Source organism: Ambystoma mexicanum, chromosome 3p (genome assembly GCF_040938575.1).
Source record: "Ambystoma mexicanum isolate Mex_15411 chromosome 3p, UKY_AmexF1_1, whole genome shotgun sequence".
Classification (NCBI taxonomy): domain Eukaryota; kingdom Metazoa; phylum Chordata; class Amphibia; order Caudata; family Ambystomatidae; genus Ambystoma; species Ambystoma mexicanum.
This window is the reverse complement of record NC_090925.1, coordinates 859,045,911-859,071,028: the sequence shown is the minus strand read 5'-3', so window position 1 is coordinate 859,071,028 and position 25,118 is coordinate 859,045,911. Positions and strand designations below refer to the sequence as shown.

Here is a 25,118-nt window from a genome sequence, read left to right as displayed (position 1 = left end):
GGGACTCTGGGAGTTTAGCCAAATCCAATCAAGGTAAGCGCGGAGAGTGGTCAAAGCCAAGTCTCAGAAGAAGTGAGTGGCGTCAGGGGTCCACAATGAGTCCACGCAGTGAAATACACAATGATTATACTTAGGCAAGTACACAAATACTCTATTGTAGGCCCAAAAACAAACTATAAAAATGAATCAAGCAGGTAATGCTATCACCCACCACTAAATATAAAACATATATACAGTCAAAGTTGGTTAATACAATGCATAAAAACCACTAGATACCTGAAAGGAAAGTTAAGTTGTTGGCAATGGTAAAACCGGTCCAAGGGAATAGAAGGCCTAGCTTTATGAGACGAACCCCAAGTTGAATGGTACCTTGTGCCCAAAAGTTCAAAGTACCTTTAGAACATGGGACCACGTTAGGAAATGTTCATATGGATGTGAAGATTGTTCCAGAAGTCTTTCAAAATGGATTTACAGTTAAGTAAAATACTTTTCCTAGCTTCTAGAGCAGCTTTTTCAATAAACACTTAAAAAGCAATGGAATGGAATATAAATCAAAGTTCTTCACAAACTTTATAACAGAGGAAATAGGGGCACTGTTAAGTGTTGAGACTTCTCACCGCCGTTACTCCGATATTCCCAAAAGGACTTGGCAGGTTGAATGAGGGTGTTGGAGGGGAAGGAGGGTGGGTCGCTGGAGGTAGGCTTTCCCACATTTGGATCCAGCAGAAGATGCCCAGGAACTGCGGGTGCAAGCAAGTTTCCGGGTTGGGTCCAGGAGCTGACTGCAACTCTTTCCAGCAAAGAAATGCAGCAGGCACTGATGCAGGACTCTTCAGGACACTTTACCAGATGGCGGGAAGGACAGTATCAGCAACAGTCCCCGCACACAGGCAACAGCAGGCGTATCACCAGTCGCGAACAAAGGAAGCCTTCCAGAACAGAACCTGTTGATGCTGGGACGCTGAACTAGGTAGAAAGGTGGATACCCCCAAAGTTCCTGCCCAATACGCAGAATGGCGATGCTCCTAGCAAGGTAGCCCAAAACGGAGCTGGTCAGTCCACCAAGTGGTTCAGGGACACTTCTGAAGGCTCTAGGCTGCAGTATCGTGAGGAGCATCGAGAATGTTTATTCCCACCACTCTAAAGGGGTGAAGCAACAGCTATGGTCTTCTGAGATCAGGTAGCTCAGCAGGGCTTCACTGGGACAGCGGCAAGAATGGCCTCTTCAGGATTCGTCCTTGGGTCTTCCATCATCTGCACAGCTACATAGGATACTTGTCTCCACTTCCACACTGCTTGAATGGCTTCAGGACTCCTCTTATCATAAATTCAGATGAGTGACCAAGCTCAACCCTCCAATAGCAATGATCTGCACCGCTCATGCACACCAGCAGTAGTCTAATCAGAAACCACTGTGGGGCTGACTCATGCAGGCACACTGGCACCAGTATGTGGATTGGGACAAGACAGTCCCAGCCCACTCACTACCTGTGCCCATACACACATGGCATGCACTAGCCCGCTAAAACCGCAGCTTTCCCGGGCAAATGCATGACCATAAAAGGGAACTACTATCCTGAGAAGGCAGGGAAAAGGCCAAAGAACAAAATGGCCAAAGAACAAGCGAAACACCTTGTGACACAGCCATCTTTGAACACTAGCCACAGTTAGTAGCCAAAGACTGTAAACATGAATGAGCCAACTAAAAATAAAGCAAAAATAGTAAAAAAGTAACCGCTGCCACCAGCTTGCCTTTAGGCACATTTAAAAGTAACCAAAAACCCCTTTGGTGCAAGTCTAGGGTGATGCAAAAGTATCCCCATTGCACTGCCTTGGAAGATGCTGTGTACAATATGCCAATGTCACCCAAACAGGTAACATATCAAAAGATAAAAGGGAAACTGTTTTTCAGTACTGACAGTCTGAAAATGAGGCAAAGGCCAGTGAAATGAAGATGAAGCTTCACTTCTCTACAAAAAGTCAGGGCAAGGTATAAAACAAAAGCAAAACATTTGGGGCCCCACAGAATATGCAGGGAAAGTTGCCTAAGAGAGAAATCTTTCCCAACACTCTCCAGTTTCGCAACAGCTCAGACACTGGGCCTCATCACGAGTTGGGCGGCAGCCCTTAAATGCAGTGGTAACGGGGTGACCGCCGCATTTAAGGGTCTGCCCAAACATGAGTATGGCGCGTTTTCCCCCCGCTCAGAGCTGGGGGTAAACATGCCAGAAAAATGCCAATTTTCGAAACAATGACTGCACGGTAATACCACTGGCGGTAATTGCGCCATAAATTCCCCATTGTGTCCAATGCACCCAATGGGGAATACAGTTTACTGCCCAGCAAGTGATCCGGCGGTAATACCGGGATACCAACCAACTTGTGATGAGTCCCACTCTCTGTGGATCTTAGCCTAAAGCCCCCACTGTCCTCCCATTGGCTGAGGGAAAGGATTGGTTAATTAGCTACCTATTCCAAGCCAGGGGAGCAAGGTTTCTTTAGAAGGCTTTACAACATTTGTTCTTCATGCAGGAACTGGTGTTTGCCTGATGTTCTGCCCCTGCCTTGCCTCCTGGCTGTTCCAGACACAGCTTGTTTAGTGAGTTTCTGGTGTTTAAAAGGCCATTGCAGGAAAACATCTGGTAAGTTCCCACGTTCCCACCTGTGCAAAACTGTGTTTCCTTTAGGGAATGGACAGGAAGTATTTTGCTCCTTAAATGCTACAGCCGCATAGGAGGGAGAAATCGGTTCTCCTTCACAAGCATGGCTGCTGTGGGCTAGGGGGTTGGGCCAAGTTGGGTTTTGCCCTTCGAGAATCTACACCTGTTGAAAAATAGGCCTCTCGGGATATGCTAGGGGTTCCTTATAGCATATCTCTTCTTTCTGAATCTAAGGAAGACAAGTCGGAATCTGCTCCAAGTTTTGGATTTCTAAACCGGGTGCATCTTGGCAGATGCAGCCCCAAATTTGTTTGTTTGGGACCTGGTAGTTCCTTACTAGTTGCTCCCTTGGGGTGTTTTGGAATAGTTCTGGGCTGCTCCCGTCAGTCCTACTCAGAGGCAGAATGGTGGTTGAGTGCAATGTTGGCACCGACTGTCACAGGACAAAATGGAAAAGTATGCAAAGTGTACAACCATCTCATGGGTGATCCGACACCAGGCACAGACAGAAGACAAAGACCTCCTGGGTTAGTTATAGAGAAATGATATTGACAGTAATGCTATTACTTTAAATGGCTGATCTGTGTCAGGAGCCAAGCAGTTATCAAAAGGCTGTCCATTGCTAGGGTTGAGGCAAAGAACATGTAAGAAAGACATTGGATAGCTGAGCGGTCTAAAATATAGCTCTTGTAAATGTATCAAAAGCTATGGTTCCTCTCTCAGTTTATCGCACAGTTACAGCACTTGGTGCATTAATCTTTCTCAATTGGAACACTTTTCTATATTTGCATTAATGTAAGACTCTACATTGAATAGAACTTTGGTCTATAGTCTGTATTGTCTCTGTAATATAACTCTTTGGGTAACCCTCTTCCTATTCCCACTCTGCTGGTGGCTGCTCTGCCACAGCTTGCTCACCTTGTGGCAGGAAGCAGGGATGCTGGCACAGTCAGGATAATGCAAGCAGCTGTAATCTCAGACAGCAAACAGGATGACTCTTCCCCGCAACCGTGCGGGTGCCATGGCACTGCTGTGAGGTTCATCATCTCCTCTGCACTGGGCCCTTAAAAAGGAGAGAGGATAACAAATATGCATGCGAGACAAGAGAGACTATACATAATGGGCAACTCAACATCAGCCACTACTCCTGCACATGCCAAAAGAGCCTCCACTTGACCCAGCCTGTCTCTTGGGTTTCCCTTACAGAACAGTGGGAAAGACATTCCACAATCATGTACAAACAACACATTCACAGCATTCCTCTTTATTTTTACCAAATAATAAATGAGCAGGCAGTACTGTTAAATCAACATGTTTCAAACTGCAGCATTGCAATGAGGACCTTCCTCGGTCATTCGGCACTCCGTTATATGTATTCTTCTCAATGTTGTTGTAAAAGCATTCCCTGTAATTAAATGCACAACTATTATAGTTTTCTGCCTTTTTCTGGCACTTGCGGTTCTCCTCGCATCCGTAGACTTCGTGGTGGGAGCACACTGTCATGATATTACAAAAAAGAACCAGAGACATTTCTCTTCCGATAAGCCTTTAGTCTTTGAGAGAGACCTCTATTAGAAAAAAGAAGAAAAAAAAAAAAACATTGCCACTTGTTAATACAGTATTCTTATGTTGGGAGTATTGGGGGCAACTTTCTGAGGTCCCCTCCACTTTTTGCATCGCTGACTTATTTTTGGTGTTTTCCTGAAGACCCCTGACATTGCAACCCTTTTTGCATTACTTAAAGTGTGTGTAAAGGACCGGCCTTAAGGTGCCCAATCCCAGTGATGCCTCTCAGGTAACCCATTTTTGCCATAGGGCAATATTATCACCCTACATTGATTTTAGGGAGTAGGTTGGTTGCAGCTATACTTTAGGTGTGGCTTCCTCTGTGGTGCAAGCCATTTCACTGCACTGGTAAGCTCAATGTAACTTTTTGGTAGACATTGTGGCACCAATATGTTTTTTTTATATCCTTTTCTCAACCACTTTGCATTTTAGGGCTTCCTGTTAAGGGCAACCAAGAGGTAGGCCACATGGCAGACAACAAATTGGTGCCAACTGGTTTAGACCAATATACGACCCCAAGCTCGCCTTCTCACTTCCTGTGGGCTTGGTCAAGGCTCAGTGGGAATCCTATTGACGTGCCAGTATGTGTCAATGACCTATATGTGTTGGGTGCGGACCTCTGGTCTCTGGACATCCTCCTCCCACTTTTCTTTTTTTCAAAATATGCAGTCCCTGGTGGTTTAGTGGATTGTTTTCCTTGAAGGCGGGCTGGAGCCGCTCTTCTGTTCAGGGTGCCGCTCCGTCTCATGGTTCTCCCACGATGCTGCTCCTCCTCTCTCTGAGGCAGCGTTCCTCAGCGGGACTGCATACTGCTTACTGCCTCTCAAGCCCATGCCTAGTCCCCCACCACCCCTCCAACCCAGATCTGCGCCTTTGCTGTGGCCAGTGTTCTGTTGCAGTGCCATTTCTGCTGCCGTGCCACCCGCCTCCTCGGCAGCACCCGGCCACGCTCACAGGTGAGGAGGTGCTGAGGGGGACCGCTTGAAGGTACTATGGCACTCGAAATGGCCTTGGGCTCTCTACCCAGTCAGGGCCTGGAGACAGGCCCTGTCACATACCTCCACCCTTTCTTTGCTGTTCTCCCCCTTGGTCTGCTGTCCATGCTTCTCCTCCACCTTTCTTAGTTCCCAAGGGCTCTGGGTTGCTTGCATTATGGGTTTTCCTGGGCACTGATAAGACCTACGCCCACGGTTCCCAAAAGCATAACACTTGCTCATCTGATTTACCCAGGGGAATCTGGGTCTCAATGGGCTCTTTATTGGCCCTTGGCGATATAGGAACTCCACCCATTAGTGAAATCCAGGAACCTTCTTACCAACAAGATCTTCTGGAAGGTTTGAGTTCAATAGAACCCTGGTTTCCCAAAGGTTCTTGCCAACCTGGAGGACAACTTGTTGGTAAATATGAGAGCTGGTCTCCATGGACACAACACGTTGCCTTTGGGCTTCCGTCCAGATGGCTGTTTAGGGCTAACAATTCTGGGCAGATACCAATATAATTGCTACCAGACTCCAACAGGGCCCAGGCATCCTTCCCAAAGACCTTCACTTGTATCCTAAAGATGTCATCCAGGAAGTCCCCTTAAGTATATAGCAGATGCGGGGGCGTGGCTAGAGAGCCATGTAGGACGACGCGTCTCCATGGAGGCTCCTGCTGATCCGTCTATTATCCTAAGGGAAGCTGCGTGGAAACCGAAGCATACAATCCACAAATACTGGACCTGGAAGAGGCAGCCTCAGGGCACAACTGGCCTTAGTACAGCAGCGAAATCCTGGAAAACCGCTGTGGCAGAAGACGCGAAGCTTCGCAGACCCGACTGCCGAGGAGGGGAAGATGGCCGCCGCACACAGACAGCGTGAACAAAGAGAGGAGCCGGAGTGCAGCAGGTCCGGCGCTGAAATACATCCTGAGGCAAGCAAATAGCCCCACAGCCTCGGGAACGCGGGGGACTGACTGCTGCACTAAGCGGTACCAGTGCCCACTGACTTTCGTGGGACGCCACGGCTCAACAGCGGGACTCGTCCGTGGGATCGGGCTGACCAGCGGGACCCTGCGGTGGAGCCGGGGGTCCGCGGGAGCCCGAAGCACCGCGGGGCTTGGAACAAGTAGCCCGGAGCCCGCCATTGTATAATGGATCGGTGCGGGTGCCGGCCCCGTTCCCCCACACCTCATAAGTGAGACCGCCCGCGGAGCGGAGCAGGGCGCTCCGGAGGCCGCCAGCGTGCGCAGGAGCGCCGCGGGGCCGACGGCACTCACTGGAAACCGGGCGCACCAAGCACATCAGGCGCGATTAAGGGAGAGGCCGGGGAGAGGCGAAGAACACCTGTGCGCCCGAGGGGCTGGGGAGTGCAGATGGCACGAACGTTCCCTTGTCAAAAGGAGCAACGACGGGCGCAATAAGCGGGAGCTCCCGCTTTGATATGACCTAGCACAGAGCATGATCTCCAAATAGCACAGTGAAACCCCTGTGGACCGGCAGTGCGCGAGCCTCACCTAGGAGCTGCAGACGAATCGGGGACACACGGAGTGGCAGGCGCACCCCGGAGAGACAGTGCCACTACATAAAGGCGGCCCGCCTGGAGGAGGCCGGCCACGGTCACGCGGCTGCCCGGCAGACACAGTGGGCAAGAGGGGCACCCGGGATAACAGGATGCAACTGGATGTTAATGTTAAAGGACATTTGTACCGTGTACTATCACCACCGAAGTGGTCCCTTGGCGTTCTGGCGGCTCTGAAAAAGGGGAGGAGAGAGGGTGGGTTAGTGGGAATGAGCTGGAAAAGTGCAAGAGAGCAGTGATGTGCTGTTGGCAGCCTCAGCCCGGTGGGTCCGTTGGTTGGGCTTGGGGCGTTTAACGGTCGGTAGGCGTTGTGTGCTGTTGTGCAAGTCTATGTGTGGTTTGTTTTGTTGTTGCATTGTTGTGAAGTTTGTGCGGATTGCTACGTTTTAGGCTTGTGGTTGTGTTTGGTTAGAGTTTGAGAGGTGTACGCAGAGGGATGAAATTGTTGGTTGGTTAGTTGGCATTGCTGTCTTTGCAATTATGGGATTCCATCTAGGTGCGGTGCATGCTGACATTCACATTTCTATCTAGATGCGATGCAAGCTAAGTTCAGAATTCTAAGTGTGGTGTATGTTGACAATCGCATTTCGATCTAGATGCGGCGCAAGCTAAAGTTCAGGGGATGGTGCACACATGAAGTTGTAGCTGCCCCGGGGGAGGCCCGGTGGCCCCCGATAGTGTTAGATAGCTGGGCACCAGCGCAGCACACAAGCCCAGAGGAGTGCACCTATAACCTGGCCCAGATGCAGACCTAGGGCCCCCAGGACGTGCGCACGCCGGCAACAGCCGGCGGATAGGTCCTGTGTGCAGTCATTGGGCTGTGGGCACTGGTGGAAACTTCCTGGCATTGGGGGACTGGCAGGGATGTGCCCCCCCATGACAACGGGCCATAAGTGGAGGACGCAGGCGCCCGGTGCAGATGGCACCCTCTGGCCCACGCAAGAGGCGGAAAGAGTGAGGAGCACCCAGCGGACAGCGCCGTGGTGAACCTACGACTAGACGGTGCTCACGCGGGAGAACACTGAGCCCACGACGACACCCGGAGAGGCCTACAGGCACCTGCAGGCGCATCCACCCGCCAACACCAGTAGGAGCTGGAGCACACAGGCGAAAAAGAACTGCTAGGGTACAATCACGTGGGAGGTCACGATCCACTCCAGGCATAGGCCCAGCAGCATAACAAACTCCTGAGTCGGCCCACTCAGACCCCTTTGCCGACCAAGGCCCAACCCGCTGCTGTGCTCGCTCACACAAGCCCAGTGACATGCTACAGGAAACCCACCTTACTAGGGAGAAATTAGAAGTGTTTAAGAGAAAGTGGAGGGGGACTACCACAGGAGCCACATACTCTGCTTATGCAACGGGGTGGTCACTTGGGTGGCACCTCATGTACGGTTTCAGCTGCTCCAGTCTACAGGAGACCCAGATGGTAGAATGATAGTGGTGCGTGGGATGCTGGAAAACAGAGAAGTGAGCATTATAAACTCATACGCCCCTCATCAAGGTACAGCAACCTATTTCAGGGCCCTATATGGCAAAATCAGCCCGCTATTGGGCGGAGCGATCGTATGGGGTGGGGACTTAAACTGTACGCTACACCCTAAAATGGATAGGTCTGATGGCAAACTAAGTAGGCCCACCTCGGCAGCGAGAGTGCTGCAGGCCCTGCTTGGAGACTTTGGGCTAGAGGATGTCTGGAGACAGCTGCACCCAGAGGATAAGCAGCACTCACATTATGCAGCTCCACACAGGCTGCACACGAGACTGGACTATGTTTGTCGCTTCGGAGTTGGTGGGAGAAATGATGGGCTCGAATACAAGGCCAGAGTACTCTCAGACCTCTCTCCCCTGGTGTTGGAGTGGAGGCATCAGCCCCCCCGAGAGTGAGAATCCCGACTTGGAAGCTCAGAGCCGAGGCCCTACAGGACTCGGGATTCCGCGAGGAGTTAAGGGAGGCGACTGTCAAGTACTTTGACATCGACACATGGAGTGTGCGGTCAGAAGGAACCTTATGAGAGGCGTTGAAGGTGGTAGTACGTGGTGCAGCCATATCCAAATCCAGAGTGCTCCAGGTGGGTATAGAGCGAGAGATACGGGATACAGAGAAGGAGCTAGAAGAAATAATGCACAGGGGGAGCAGCTCACAAGAGGATGCGGAACGGATGAATCTGTTGCAACAAACTAGCAGGGATCACCGGGACAGACTATGTAAGCTGAACTATAAAAAAATACGTTGAAAGGCAACACGCCTGGGGAGACAAACCAGGAAGGCTGCTAGCATGGTTATATAAAAGATGGTTATATAAAAACAAAAACGCTGAGACCAGTGGTCAGGGAGAAAATAGGGGAAGATGGCCAGACCTGCGACACCCAGGAGGGAGTCAACGAGGGGTTCCTCAGATTCTACAAACACCTTTATGAGGACACAGGGGAGGAGATGGGTCGGGAGATTCAGGAAACACTGGAAGACATAGGCTTGCTCAAATTGAATGATCTGGAACGAGAGGAATTGGACGCCCCAATCAAGCTACAAGAATTAGAGACAGTGATAGAGCATCTACCCATGGGTAAGGCCCCGGGGTCGGAAGGGCTCCCAAGTGAATTTTACAAGACATACAAGCAGGAGGTCCTACCCCCGCTGCTGGCCATGCTAAACGAGGCGTTTGAACGAGGGAGGCTGCCGGAATCCCTGAGGGAGGCGGTGGTCATTCCGCTTCTGAAACAGGGCAAGCCAAGCACGGATTGTGGCTCATACAGACCCCTATCTATGCTCAACCAAGATAGCAAAATCCTTACGGCTATGCTGGCAAATAGGCTCAAACGAGTTATCGGCAAATTGATACACCCCGATCAAACAGGCTACGTACCAGGCAGGAACATAACTGACAACCATAGGAGACTCCACCACATTATTGATCAGCCAGAGAAGGACCCCGGCGAAATGGCGATAGTCTCGCTGGATGCTGTTAAGGCTTTTGACTCTGTGAGATGGCCGTGGCTGCTAGCAGCGTTGAAAGGATATGGGATGGGGCCAGGGTACCTGAGGTGGGCCAAGATGGTATACAGCTCCCGGATCGCCAGGGTTAAAACTGGCGCAATCATCTCAGATAAGTGGGTACTCAGTAGAGGAACTAGACAGAGCTGCCCCTGGTCGCTCATGCTCTACATTCTTGCTCTGGAACCACTGGCAATCTGCCTCCGACAACAGTATGGTGAGATAGGGATCCCCACGAAGGGAGGAACGCACCTCATATCCTTGTACGCTGACGATATGCTGCTATACTTACGCTTCCCGGAGGAAAACTTACAATACGTCCTGGCGGTGATGGAACGTTATGCCACCTTGTCGGGCACAGCGGTAAACCCCATGAAATTGTGCTTGTTCCCCTTGGGTAGATACAAGGAGGCCCGGCATGGGAAATTACCGGTCTTGCCGATACCCTAGCAGACCGGGACATTCCGATACCTGGGCATCGACATACCATACGGCCGAGGAGGAACACAAGTATAATACAGAAAGGGCAGTGGAAGGCATCAAGAATAGCATGGAGGTTTGGTCCAAACTACCCCTAGCCATGGTGGGTAGGGCGGCCTTGATCAAGATAGTGGTCCTACCGATAATGCTACACTATTTTGCGAACATCCCGTACATGCCCCTCAAACGCTTTTTTGTGAAACTCCATAGCTTATGCAGGGGCTTTATATGGCATAAATCCAGGAACAGGGTGGCCCTTTAACCTACTGAACTTCAAGATATATTACCTGGCGGGACAGCTCCAGTACGTGGCCAGGTGGTTGTCCGAAGAACAGACGGCCGAAACTAGGCTTTTGTACAAGGATACTGCCCCCTTCTTCCTAAGAGAGGTGGTGTGGTTACCCAAACTATTGTTGCAAGGACGGGTGAGACTGCTGGTATTGGGCTGGGAAATATGGAACAAAGCGTGGCGAGCGGTGGGGGAACTTGTCCCCATGCTCCCTGCAGGTGCCGCGAGTGGTGTTATGTGGGGAAGACCTGCAAACGATAAGAGGGATCCGTAGATATTGGGAACCGATGGGCCTAGCGACCCTTGGAGATGTATGGCAAGAGGGGGAGGCACTAGAATTCCGGAGACTAGTGGAGGACACAGGGGTGCATACAGGCCAATATATCACTCACACAAGAATTATCAAGCGGGTGCGAGAGAGGTGGTCTGGGGCGGTGCTAGCGGGGCAACCCGACACGGTCATCGAGACCATGTATGATATCTTGGAAGGGGGGCACGAAATATCCCGCATATATGAACTGTTGATGAATAGGGTGGGCAAGGATCTGTTGCACTTGAGGCAGGATTGGGAGGAGGAGGTGGGAGAACCTATGTCAGATGGCCAATGGGACACGTCCCAAAGGTATCACAAGAAGGTGTACCGAAACGCGAGACTACAGCAGATCCAGTTATACGTTACTCATAGGGTATACATGAACCTCAGCAAAATTGCCAGGTTTGGAAATTCAGTGACACAGAAATGCCCAAGGTGTGGGGAGGTGGAGGCTGGGATGCTACATATGTTTTGGGCTTGCCCAGAGGTGGGCAGATTCTGGACAGAGGTCAAAACACGCCTGGCTGAAAAAGGGATTACATTGGTGGTAGAGTCAGCTTGGGCATGCATGCTGAGGGGTTTTGAAAAACCTGGCCTACATCCTGGCCAAAAGAAGAATTGCAATGAGTTGGAAAGCAGCCCAACGACCTAGAATAGAGAGGTGGTGGGCGGACCTCCTAAAATGGGCAGATGCAGAAACGGCAGTCTGGTACGAAGCAATCAGTAGGGGAGGGGAGGAGGAAGCAGGACCCCTGATAGCATGGAGACAATTGGTGTCCACAATGGTGGGACCCCCCAGGACGAACTTAGTGAGGATGATATGAGGGGAAGTGATGTGGAAGACACGCCCAGAGTCATGCGAGCTGGCGGCATTGTAGCAGGGGCTCGAGTTAAGAGGGTGGGTGGGGGGAGGACTAACACATAACATGTGAATTTAATGATGCGATACGAACGCCCTCAATGTTTGAAATGTTGATGTGTTAATAAAATAATAAAAATTGTTTTAAAAAAAAGTATATAGCCTTCCTCCCTGGATATGGCCCTACTATTCAGCAATACCATCCAAGTCAGTCTCCGACAACCCACCATCTCTTGCTATCCCAAACGGTAGCTTTCCTGCCGGGTCTTCATCCGTCTCAAAATATTCCAGCCATTGTTGGGATAGCATAGCCGTCCGTTGAGCTAGATTGTCTTCCCTTCATCTGCAAAAGGATCGGGGCGTAGGTGCCTCCTAAAGGCACTGCTCGTCCTGGGATTTACTTTCTACTCCTGTTCTGACATCAGTCAGGGTTACTTAAGGTAGTCACTTAAAGTCTCTTTAGCTTCGACATTGCATCATTCTCTTCCTGGTTTGGCATTAGAGGTCCAGACTCCAACAGGGGCAGCCTCAGTTTTTGTGGGTTGATGGAAATCAAGTGTTGACTCTTCAGCGTCTTACTGCTTCTTCCAGGAATCAGCATGGGGTCCCCAGACAGGCTCTTGGTTATAGTCCTCATTTCTTCTTCTGAAAGGGCAACCTCATTCATACTCACGTGTTCAGCCCCTGCATCACTGATTCAGAGTAGATTCGGTTCTCTGGACCCACATTGGGCTGTTTCTGCAATGGTTCGGTGACCCTCATTGCTCCTATACCCTGAAAATCCAGCTTGGTTTCCCAAACAGTATACAGGCACGAATAGCCAAACACCTCTTCCTTTCATGAGTGAAGGGGATCTGTAGAATGATCAACTAGGAGGGACCAGATGTTAAATGGATATCGTACATGGCAGAGTACCATGAATAATTGCCACTGTTATTTCGGTCGGGTGGATAGTAACAAAATAGCCAATCGGATCTTGGAGTAGGTCTACCCTTAGATCTGTCTCGACAAGAGCCTTCTCGTTACTGCGAATCCAAGTCATAGGCACACAGGACTTCATAAAAATGTTCCCAAGGTGATCTATCTAGATCAGAGGTCGCCAAACGGTCGATCGCGGGCGACTAGTAGCTTGCCTCAGCCTCTTCAGTCGCCTGTGCTGGAAATGGTGAAAAATAAACACTTTTTTAAAGTTAAATTATTCAATGCTGTGTTTTGCGGCTATTTTCCTTAATCAGGATGCGAACCCTGGTCATCACAATTGCGGGCAGGGAGCTTGGCTGCTGTGCCACATGGAACTGCTTGTAAATTCCCCAACAGATGTCAATATCACGTTCTGCTTCTGCAAGCCGCCTGTAGTACCAGAGTTGGCCTTGTGCGCCCCCCCAACACTGTCTTGCTTGAGCAAGCTGCTCTTGTTTGCCAGGGATGTCAGAGGGGCTGGGGCAGGATCAGGATCATTGTGACCAGCAATGAAAATATCACAGTAGCACGGCCGCTCGCCTGGAAATGTTCAAAATAATATTTAAAAAATGGTACAATTTCTTTCATGTGGCTTCTTTCCAAAACCCACTTTTAGTACATTAAGCGATCCATAGACACGCTGTACAGTAGAAGCTCAGTAGCTCAGCAGGTTGACAGACCAATGCTGAGATGTTATATATTCAAAACTAAATGTCGTATCATATAAGTGTTTCAAGGCGCGACAAAGCAAGGGAGGGGGAACAGAGAGAAGACAATGATCCTACTAGGCCAGGTGTCAATCAGATCGTGCAAGTTCATGGGAAGGGGGAAGGAGGAAAGTGCAGAGGCGAGGGGAAAGGGACAGTGCAGTACATGGGATAATAAATAAATAATATGTAGAATCCGGCCAGCTGGTGGCAAGTGCAAGGGTAGTGCAGACATCAGGTGTCAAGTGCTAGTGGTGGAACTGTAGGGGTAAAGAACAGTCCGGGGGGATTGCCAGGAAGGCAGTGCAGGTGTGCAACTGGGGTGAGGGGCCTGGGCCTGAAAGCAGGGGAGGGTTGCCAGGTGACCGGTGCAGGTGACCAATGCAGTTTCAGTATCGGCCAAGAAGTCAGCAGGGGAGAGGAGGAGAAAAGGCAGAAGCAAAGAGAAAGGTTTTGAGGTGCTTCCGGAACCGGAGATGATTCTCCTCAAGTTTCAGGGAGGCTGTTCCAGAGGGAGGCCCCAGCGAGGAAAGAGATTTACCACCAACTCATTGCTTGGAGAAGCGACTGACCCAGAGGGAGTTGGAGGCGGATGAGTGAAGAGCTCAAGAAGGAAGATATTTAGGAAGAGAGAGTTGAAGGTATTGAGGCCCCAGAAGGCATTGTGGACAATACAGAGGGTTTTGAACTTAATCCTCGCAGCCACTGCAGAGATTTCAGTCCTGGAGAGATCTGATCCCTGGGCTTGAGGCCAAGGACAAGTCTCGTAGTCCTGTTCTGGATGAGTTGCAGAGGGCGGAGAGTAGAAGCAGGCAGATTTAGAAAGAGGCTATTGCAATAGACCAGCCTAGAGAGAACCAGAGCCCTGGAGACAGTGAGCTTCTGGGGGAAGGAGAGGAAAGGTAGATTGCCTCTGTGGAGGTGCAGCTGGTAGTGTGACTTCTGATGTGAGGAGAGAAGGAGAGTGTGGAGTCGAAGATGACCTCGAGGTTTTTAGCCTCACAGGTTCCCAAGGGGGGCCGGCCAGAGAGTGACCGGAAAGGAGGGAGCAGGTGTTCCAATGAAGAGAATCTTGGTCTTACTGGCATTAAGGCAGATATCATTGGCGGCACACCACTCCTAGGTGGCGGAGAGGCAGTCAGAGATGAGGGAGGGAGAAGAGATGGCTGAGGGAAGCCTGAAAATGAGCCAAGTTTTGTCCGCATAGCACTGAAAGCATAGAAAAGTGCTATAAAATATGTTTGGCCAGGTTATAGGTTGTGCTGGTTGATTGTTTATATTCAGGACGGAGGTGGGGATATTTCAGCCCCTGTAGTGACAATCAAAAGTTGGCACCCATGAACCCACAGTTTAATTTCCTAAAAACTGCTGTCAGCACAACGGAAGCATTTATTTGTGATTAACCAGTTTGACAAGCATAGAACATCTTTATAAATATAACATGTGCTGAAACACAGAGGGGCACACAAATAACAGTATGTGTGGTGTCTGACAAAACAATAAATTAAACGAAAACAAGTGAACGCAAGCAGCATTTTTCAATTTGGAAATTACTTTTTTGTTTTGTTTATGAAGTGTGAAATGCACATTTGGAAAACAATAGTGTGCCTAGCATGTAGAAAGCCTGCATAAAACGCAAAGGAAGGGCACAAAAATTACAGGATATTTGTGTGGTAGTCCACAAATATCTGTCTTTTTGAGACAGCTACTAATAAATAATAATGGAACAAAGAGGTTTTTGAAGTTCTTAATATAATCGTGAAGGCATAGGTTATTAGATCTGTTTATAGAGAGGAAATAATTGGGGGAAAAAAATTGGTAAAAATTCAGAGGTTTATAAATATCTCCACCCCGATATCGCCCGCTAGTAGCTCTCCACTGTTGACCTCCACTACAAGTCGCTCTAGCTAACGTAAAGGTTGGTGACCCTTGATCTTGATGGTACAAATTCTCAGCCGGTTAGGAGTTGAAAAGGGATACTGGTGATTCTAGTTCCCGATGCCAAATGGTCATAGGGATGAACCTGAGATTCTGTCTCTTCATCCTGAACCTCCATCTTCCAAAGGTCGTGGCTAGCCTCTGGCTCGGGGTCTGGTGTATCCCACGTCTGACACCACACCACATGTGAAGGGACATCAACTGAACAGATTACTCTGACCTCTGAAGTGGGTTTAAGGTGTTTATTTGGGACAGAAAGTGGCAGCTGGTGAATTATTTAATTGGTGGGGCATAAATATTTGCCACAAATTTGCAGGAGCGACCAAGTGTATTGAAGAAGCTAGAACTAAGTCAGGAGGCACCGGGGGACCCTCTAGCCCTCCCCAGTCTAGCACCCCTGAGAATTGTTTTTGAAGAATAGGTTAAAATGGTGCATTATACAGCACACTTTCTGTAAGAAAAATTGGGTAAAAAGCCAGGCAGTTTGCAATCAGTTTTGTAGGGTAATTCGTCAAAGAAATCCAATAGAAGCAAGTCACCAACAGTGCACAGGAAAAATTCCAAACACATTTTCATGATGCGTTTCCTACCTAACCAGCCTGGGTCAAGTTCTTCTCTGCACTACGCCAGAGTTCACCCTAGGCCAACTTTTGGCCTTTATTTATTTTACATTTATTAGGCACACAAAACCTTTGGGCATCAAGTAGATGTTTCAACCAGGTACTCTTACATAATGAACATGTAGGCGGGCCGAAGCCGCGTAACAGGAGAGTTAGTGCCGGTATGTGAAAAGCTATGTTTTTAACGCTTTTCTGAAGGCTCCATAGGACTGTTCTGCTCTCAGATGTGGTGGGATAGAGTTCCATTGACTAGCGGGCTCAAAGTAAAAGCTTGTACCCTTGTACCTCCACCCCTAGCTAGCTTGAATTTAGGCAGGACGAATCTGGGGGCGTATACTCTTCTGATGGGTCTCGAGGACTGATTGTTGGTGAAACTCTGGGCAAGGTACTGTGGTGCCGAGTTCGACAGGCATCAGTGTGTGATAGAAGAGCTTTGAAGATGATCCTTCCCTCGACTGGCAGCCAGTGGACATTCCTTCTTGCTTCTGAGATCTGGTCTCATTTGGATATATTGAGGGGTGTGCGAATAGTATTGTTTTGCATCACTTGTAGTTTGTGAATGTTGAAGGAATATGCCAGCAAAGAGGGCTTTGCAGTAATCCAATCTGGCTCGAACCATTTCTTTTGCCATAGTCAGGCAGTCAGTTGGGGCTAGGAAGGGTCTGGCAGCATTGATGAGCTCTGTTAAATAGGCAGCGGGAGTCACAATGGCGTTGACCGGCCGCGTTGGGGAGAGTGAGGAGTCCAGGTAGACTCCTAAGGTCTTAACTGAGGTGGAGACTGGAATCTATAAGTTGTCAATGCTGAAATTGGCATATTGCAGGGGGAGGTTTCTCAAGACTGTTGGTTTCCCGACCATCCGGATCTCAATCTTCTCGTCATTTAAAAATAGACTGTTGGGGACCTTCCAAGCCTGGATGCCAGAGTAGATTGAGATTAAGGCGTGGGAGTCCTCTAGATAGTTGCCAGTTAGGAGAAGCAGTATTTGGGCGTCATCGGCATAGTTAGTAAATGATATGCCGATAGAGTCCAGGTGGTCAAATAGTTGTTTGGTGAATATGTTGTAGAGTGTGGGGGAGACAGAGGAACCTTAGGGCACTCCACAAGTGATGAGGGTTGGGTGTTGAGGGGGGTTGCGCAGGCCGCATCAGAGAAGACTTGCATGTTTCTGGCAGTGTTACGCTCACCTGATATCCCCGGGGGTGTCTGGAAGGCTCTGAGATCTGGAACCCTGGAGCGTAGTTGCCCAGTGCTGAATAATGAATCTGCAATTACAGAAGGGAGGATTTGTGATAACTGGCTCTAATGGGTGAATCTCCCACCTCCCTCTGACCGATTCCCTTCCCACTGGGTTCTTTTCTCACCTTAGTTATTTGTAGGGTGAGCTATCCGTCCTGCGTTTCTTGTGCAGGGGCGCTTGATGTTTGTTGGCGAGCTGCCCGAGTTGCTTCACTGGTGCAGTATGCCTTCCTTGGGCCCAGGCCTGCTGTGACCCCGAATCTGCTGGTAGGCAAGTAGGTTTGTTAAATATACGTCTTTGTTCTGTTTATGGTGGGAATTCGTTAATGTCTTTATCTCCTTTTCGGGTGCGAAGGTCTTTATGCTGGCGTGCCGGATGGAGAGGCACGTTTCTAGGTAAGAGAAAGCGCGATGCGCAGCGCCTTTATTATCTTTTGAAGCTAACCTGCGTTTCCTTCTTCTCCTCACAGGCCGCTGTGGTGCTGGCCCCCGGAATCTGTTAAGGTAGTACAGCGCTGTGCAGTTGTTTAATATTGAAAGCGAACCTGAATATGTCTCTTTTCCTTTGCAGATGTTGCTGCGGTGCTCTGGATGGAAGCGTGGCGTAGCGGGATGGAATTCAGGTAGGACTGATGGAATTCGATGTTTTGGAAGTGTGCGTTCTAATATTGTTTTTCCCTTTCTCATTATTGTAGGTCGAAATGTTCGAACAGCAGCTGTGGTAGCGGTTTGTCGGAAGTCTTTAAGCTAGTATTCACAAGGTGAGTGATGTTTCTTCTTCTCTCGGTTTCCACAGATTGCAGCCCAGTTGAGATGCTGAGTGCTGGATGGTGTTTTCTCAGGTAAAACAGAATAATCTTGTTCTTGTAGGATTACAGGAAGTTGCTGAAGACCAGGAGCTGAACACGGTGAGCGTCACGCTGCTGGTTGCAGAATAACACGAAGCATGTTCTGTAGTCAGGGTGTGGTTTATATAGCCCAGGTAAATGAGTACCAGGGAAAGTAGTTCCAGGCCTGCCACACCCAAAACACTAGACCGCATGGCTTGGTTCTTAGAACTAGACTGTGTGGGTGCTTCCATGTTGGATTTAAAGGCCCATGTACATAAATGGGACCTAGTTTGAACAGACCTTCCTTCCTACATATGAGCCTGGTGCCAAAGGCGCCAGGACTGGCTCCAGGAGCCCTTTTGCAGTGTTTTAAGGCCCTCAGGGTTCTGGTGGAAACCTGCTTGTGGCACAAATTGTGCCCCCTCACAGTGGTCATGACAGTCGGACAGGAAAGATGCTATCCAAGACATGCCATCAATTGAGAAGTTGGCTGCTGTAGTGGGGTGGTAGCAGAGGATGCTGTAGTCTACCAAATCAAAGGCTGTAGAGAGGTCTAGTAGTAGGAGGAGGAGGAGGAGGAGAAGGAGGGCCGGCTTGCTATCGTCTCTGATGGAGTCCAGTTGATATTGTAGGTCTAGCCAGGCAGATTCTGTTCCGTGACCTGGTCTGAAGCCCGATTGTAATAGACCCAGTATTTTGTTAGATCTAGGTAATGCATGATTTTAAGATAGGCAGCACTATCTAGGATCTTCAGTAGGAATGGGACTGTCATGATAGGGTGGCAGTTATTGGGTGAGGCTGGGTCAAGTGTGTTTTTTTTTTAAATTTTTACAAGTGGGAGGACCCATGCTTCCTTTGAAGATGTGGGAACTGAATCAGAGGAGAAGGAGGCCTTGATCAAGCTGGTGATGAGGGGGATGAGTGATTCTGCACATTCTTTGATGATGGGACAGGTATATCCTTTACATCCTGAGGTTTCAAGGCTTTTGAGTAAGGTACCCACTCCATTTTACGAGACCTGAAGGAAGTGAAAGGGGTCCAGGAATTGGAGGTCAGGTTTAGGCAACATGGGCAGTTGGGTTGTGATAGCGGTTTGTTTGGTTGCAATTTATTTCCTGAAGGGAGGTCATTTTTTTTTGCATGGCTTCTTCGATGCTTAGGCAGCAGGTTTAATCTTTGGTGATGCCTGGGGACTGGGGGGGCAGGCGCTGGGGCTTCCAATTTTTTAAGGATGGTGAAAAGCTCCTTTGTTTTTGAGTTGGCTTTGGCGATTCTCGTATTGTATGAACTTCGTCTGAGTGATGGCTAGTCTGTAGGACTTAGCTGTGGACTAAAACAGAGCTTTGTGGGTCTCTGTTTGGTGTTTTTTCAATGCTACTTCTGCCTGGCGCTTCTTGGCTCTCAGGAGTTGGAGGTCATCTGAAAAACATGAATTGGTATGGGTGAGCGTTTTGGTTTTCTGTGGCACAGGGGGGCAGCTAAGTTCACTGCATTTTCTTTGAAGTGTTTTTTTTGTAAAGGTCAGCTAGTGCAGCTGGGTTGTCTAACCAAGGTATGAGGTGGTCTGGGTGAAGGTATCTTTACTGATTTTACAGGAGCTTCTAGACCACGTGGGTGGCATCAGTATGCCAGAGGGACATTTGTTGTTCTGGAGCAGCGGTATGTCAAAGCTCACGACAAAGTGGTCAGACCAGGGGTATGGGGAGATGGCTGTAATGTTAACCACACAGTTCAGCTCTCCTACCCAATCCACGGTGCGGCCTCTCTCATGTGAAGGGGTGTTAACTCTAAGAGTAAGGCATAGTGTTAGTAGTGCATTTCCAAGTTTTAGTCAGCTGGGTCGTTTAGGCCCAAGTTAAGATTGCCTAGGAGAATAAGTTTGGAGATTGAAACTGAGGAGGTAAGTGTTGTGATATCTTCAAAGGTACCTATGGGACCAGTAAAGCCTGTAAGTAGGTTAATGGCTATTGAACTGGTACACGAAGTGGTGAGTTTGAGGAGAGAAGGTCACAATTCTCTATTTTGGCAGGGCATTCTCCAATTTTGAGAGTTTCTCTATAAATTAGGGTACCTCCACCTCCCATAGTCTCTTGCCCGTCTACTCTTAGTATCGAGAACCTAGAAGAGATGGCAAGGGATAGCGCAGGGCCAGAGGCTGGGTGAAGCCAGGTTTCTGTGATGGCAAGGAGGTCTAAGTTGTGTGAGATGATGAGGTCATTGATGTCCAAGGCATGGGCGGGTAATGATCTGGCATTGATCAAGGCACTTTTTAGCGTATTGGGTTGAGAGTGCATAGGGTTACTGTAAGTTTGGGGCGATCGAAGAGCAGGTGGTATAGCCTTACTGGGGGCTACTTTGTGTCAAGTTCAGCATGCAAGGGACTGACCCGATAGCGAACAATTCCCTAGCAATGCTCTATTGCCACATTTGTAAATGTGGTCTACAAGCGCCGCATGGGCAGTGCCCAAAGCAAAAAACCCACACGTGGGGAAAAAAAACCTTGTTCTGTTGCAGACTGTCATATGTGGTTTCAGTCGAGGCAGGACTGGTGCTGTTCTGCAAAAGAAATTCCTTAAATCAGGGGGGAGGATTATATTGCAGTGTTGCCTACAAGTGTTTGGCTGGTTCTGGGCTGGACTGGTTTTTGCGGTAGTTGGTGGGTGTAAGGGATCGGGAGGACAGTACAGCGATTCTGGTCGTTGAGGACCAGATTGGTAAGTACTGCTGGCAGAGGCTGGCGCCGGGTGCGCCACGTGATGGACCCAGATTAGGTCTTTGGGTGACAGTAATCACTGGATGAGTGGCAACTGGCTGAATGTACTTTGTGGAAGGATCAGAGCTTAATGAGAGAGTATTGGGCAAACCCATGTGAAGCGATAATGCAGCATTATGAGCGGGAGCATAAGCACGCTTACCTTTCTGCGCAGGTTGGGTACACGAGGCGGGCTTTGTTATGTCGGGGAACCGGCATTGTGGTGCAGGGTGTGGTTGGGAAAGAATCATTCCTTTGAGCTCGACTTGGGAACAGATGATGTTTAGACACAGAAATAGCATGCAAGTCTTCTGTTTGCTGCGTTGAGCACCGGAGGGCTGCAGAGAGCTCCGTCGCCTTTGGTAACTGCCTTCGGGAACTGGCTCTGCCTCACGGCTTCATCCATTGCCGTGGATACAACCATCTACAGGCCAATGAGCCTCCGGGTTGTTGCATTGTGTGGCTTCATGATTGAAGGTGCTTGCAGCGGTGGGTGGCCATCTTCCTATAGAATGAATCGCCTGCACAGCGATCGGATATAACTTGCTCCTTCACTCCCCCATTGAAACTTGTCAGCGTTTCCTGCTTCCTCATTGGCCTTTCCTATGCCCTGCTTCCTATTCTCCATGTGTGCTTTCACCCATCCTCCTTGTCAGCCCATTTTCAGATTCATGGTCAGTCTTTGGTGCAGAGAAAGAGTGAATACTTGGGGTTGGTCTGAAATCAATTTAAATTTACAGGGTTTTCTGAAAAAAAAAGTAACTGGTATTGTATTGTTAACAGAAAAACACATTTTCCTTCCCAACAGTAACACCTGAGAATAAACAGAAGAGACCACATCAGAAGTCTGCGCTTGCCTCCTAGAAAAAAAACATATCAAGTTTAAAGCCCTCTGTTCGCCCACAAATCACTACATGGATAAGGAGCTGAATTTCTCAAAGCTAAAATCAACCGGTACCAACCAGAAAGAAACCTAAGATCCAGCAATGGCATCCAATTAGAAACGAAACACTACGAGAAAAGGCGATTCGGAGGAACTACATTCTCCTATTTGAGTCCCATACTATGGAACTCGGTACCAAAGGAAATAAGAACAGAAGGCCACCTAACTTTCAGTAAACAACTGAAAACCTAGCCATTCAACTCACAGACACTCACCCCCACACACGAACCATACTCTCGACCAAAGCAAACATGGGACAATACGGATTAAAGAACCAACAATAAAACCACTGCACACACAGAGCCCAACAGAAACCAACTAACCACCCCCTCCTCTGTCCACACCAGCATACCTCTCACGTACTACACATGCCCATAAATTGCCCAGCAAAACTACACACCAACAAACTCACAAACCACCTACCCACCGTCAACCACGCCACAAAACCAAATAGTTGCAAACAATCAAGACGCTGGATGCTACCCCTACGGACACAACAAGCCCATTGCACGCATACAAAGCACACGCAGAAAGCTCACACGCAGACACGCCAGCTTCACCTGGTTCTACAAGCATATAAAGAAGAGCACAACCTCTATTCTCTCCCTCTTCCCCTACTTACCAACCCTACCCACTTTTCTTACAGAGCCATGCGAGTGCCTGGAGACCACGCAAATGGCAGCAGTGAGTGGTATAAATCATCATAACATAATATACATGCCAGTATAAAAAACAACATTTTCACACTGGCTGTGCCCATATATTGCCATGCTCACTACAACTATATAGGCCAGTATTCCAATAGATCAACATACATGTGTTTGCTTTGCGCATAATGCCAGTGATACCATAAGAAAACCTGTCTAAACTGGCTCTGCCAATATATGCCAGTACCCGCACATAAGAACATACGCTTGTTGGCTTTGCCATTAAAGATGCCATGTCACAATAAGGGCAAATCAGCAAAAACATTCACAGACAACATTCACTCATTCACACACATGCACCCATACACTGTGCACTCAATCACTCATTCACACACACAATGACATTAAAATGCATTAGCAAAATGTCCCCGGCATTGCATGGCTCATTTGAGCATGGCTGGCGGGGGACACATTTCACTTTGAGAGATCAGACAGCCGAGCAGCGCTCCTTGGCTGCAACAAGCAGACAAGGAAGCTCTCCTGAGCTGTTGCGGCTCCTCCATAATGGCCAAGGATTCTATTGTGTCGCTGCCCCCTCACCCATTTTGGACGAACCGCCCCGGGGGTACCGTGAGCCGAAACGTGGTTGCTGTGGACCCTCCTGAGAGGGATATAACCAATAGAACAACTTATTTGAACCATGTTCATTCTCAGTAGAGGGGCTCCCGCACTGTTATAGAAACCTGAGGTTTTACCATAAATTACTAAGGGTAATCCAGACGCGGTTCTCTTCCTCGCTGTGCCTTACAAAGACACAGCATCACCTCACTGATGATACCCAACAAGGCTGAAACACATGTGTGGGCTTGCTGAAGGGACTCTTATTCCAAGGAGAATTGCCTTTGTGTGTAGGACCAGACTTGTTATGTTTACTATAAAGGGTACAGCAAGCTAAAACGTGGTTGTATGATATTTCACTCGTATCGCGCTCATACACAAGTGTTTCAGAGCGCGACGAGGCAAGGGAGGGGAACAAGGGAAGACAAAACAACGGTCTTACTGTGCCCAGTGACATTGAGAACGCACAATTGCAGGGGAGAGGGAAGGGGGGGGAAAGTGCAAGGGAGAGGCGAGAGGGGGAAGTGCTGATTAAGGGATAAAAACAACTGGTAGTGCAGGCAACAAGATGGCAAGTACAAGGTTTAAAGGACAGACAAGGGATGTCTGATAAGTGCAGGTAAGGGGACTGTAGAGTTACAGATACAGACCCAAGTGTGAGGTTTGCCCAGAGGCAGTGCAGTTGTGTGGCTGGGTGTACAGGGATCTTGGCCCGAAATCAGAGGGTAGCCAGGTGCATGGAGCCGAAGCAGAGGGATCAGCAGGGGAGAGGAAGAGCGAAGGTAGAAGCAAAGAGCAAGGGCTTGAGGTGCTTCCGGAACCAGAGATGATTCTCCTCAAGTTTCAGAGCGGCAAGGAGGCTGTTCCAAAGGGAGGCCCCAGTCGAGGAAAGAGATCTACCCCCATCTCTTTGCTTGGAGAAGCGACTGATCCAGAGGGAGTTGGAGGTGGAGGAGCAAAAAGCTCATGGGGGGGGGGGGGGGAGGTATTTACGGAAGAAGAGTTGAAGACATTTTGGACAGTCTTACAGTCCTGTTCTGGATAAGTTGCAGAGGGTGGAGAGTAGAAGCAGGCAGATTTAGAAAGAGGCTGTTGCACTACAGACAGTAAAGTTCTGGGGGAAGGAGAGGAAAGGAAGCATACCTCTCAGGAGATACAGTTGGTAGTTTGACTTCTAAAAGACGTTAGACACGTGATGAGAAACGGAGAGGGTGGAGTTGAAGATGACCCAGAGGTTCCGAGCCTCAAGAGTGGGGGAAGGAAGAGGGCCAAGGGAGGCCAGCCAGAGAGTGACAGGGAAGGAGGGTACAGGTGTGCCGATGAGGAGAATCTCCGTTTTACTGGCATTAAGGCAGAGATCATTGGCGGCACACCACTCCTGGATGGCAGACAGGCAGAGATGAGAAAGGGAGAAGAGGTGGCAGAGGGAAACCTAAAAACAAGCTGAGTGTCATCCGCATAGCACTGAAAGCTGGAGCAGAGAGCGTCAATGCAGTGGGCAAGGGGTGCCAGGTATTGGTTGAACAGCCAGGGATAGAGGTTAGACCCCTGGGGAACACCACAAGTAGAGAGTGAGATAGAGGAAAGGAAGGACCCAAGTTGGACCTGGGAGGGTCGATCAGAGAGGAAAGTGGTCAGCCAGGCCGGGGCCTGCTCGGTGATAACCAGGTTATCACGGAGACGATTGAGCAGGATGGCATGGTTGACAGTGTCAAAGGCAGAAGAGAGATCCAGTAGGATGAGGACACAAGGGATGTTAGAGTCAAGGCTTGAGAGCAGGTCTTCACGGATGTTCAGGAGAGCAGTTTCCGTGCTTCTGGTAGCTCTGAAGCCAGACTGATGGTCCTGGAGACACCCAACAGTCGGTGTGAAGATTAAGCTGGGAGATGGCCAGCTTTTCCAACCCTTATAGACCCTCCTGAGCGAGGATACACCCCATAGGACAGGTTATTTGGGCCATCTTCATCCACAATAGAGGAGTCCCACACTTTTGCAAATTGAGGAAGAACATATGTCGGTGGAGTCCATTGTCAGGCACAAGACATACCTGCAAGCCTCAGCATCAGGTGGGAGATGCATCTGAGATGCCCAGCAGGAGATGTAAAAGTAATACATAGCAGCAGCCACAAACTTGCTCTAGACCC

At 49.2% G+C, this 25,118-nt stretch overlaps 1 protein-coding gene across 1 annotated transcript in view; it reads right to left on the bottom strand.

Moving 5' to 3' along the window:
- Window positions 1-25,118, bottom strand: part of TMEM219 (transmembrane protein 219) — a 354,659-nt gene that overhangs the window by 169,033 nt on the left and 160,508 nt on the right. The window contains exon 4 of the mRNA XM_069652007.1: window positions 3,579-3,723. Coding sequence (XP_069508108.1) covers window positions 3,579-3,723 — 145 coding nt within the window. The remainder of the gene's footprint in view (window positions 1-3,578; window positions 3,724-25,118) is intronic.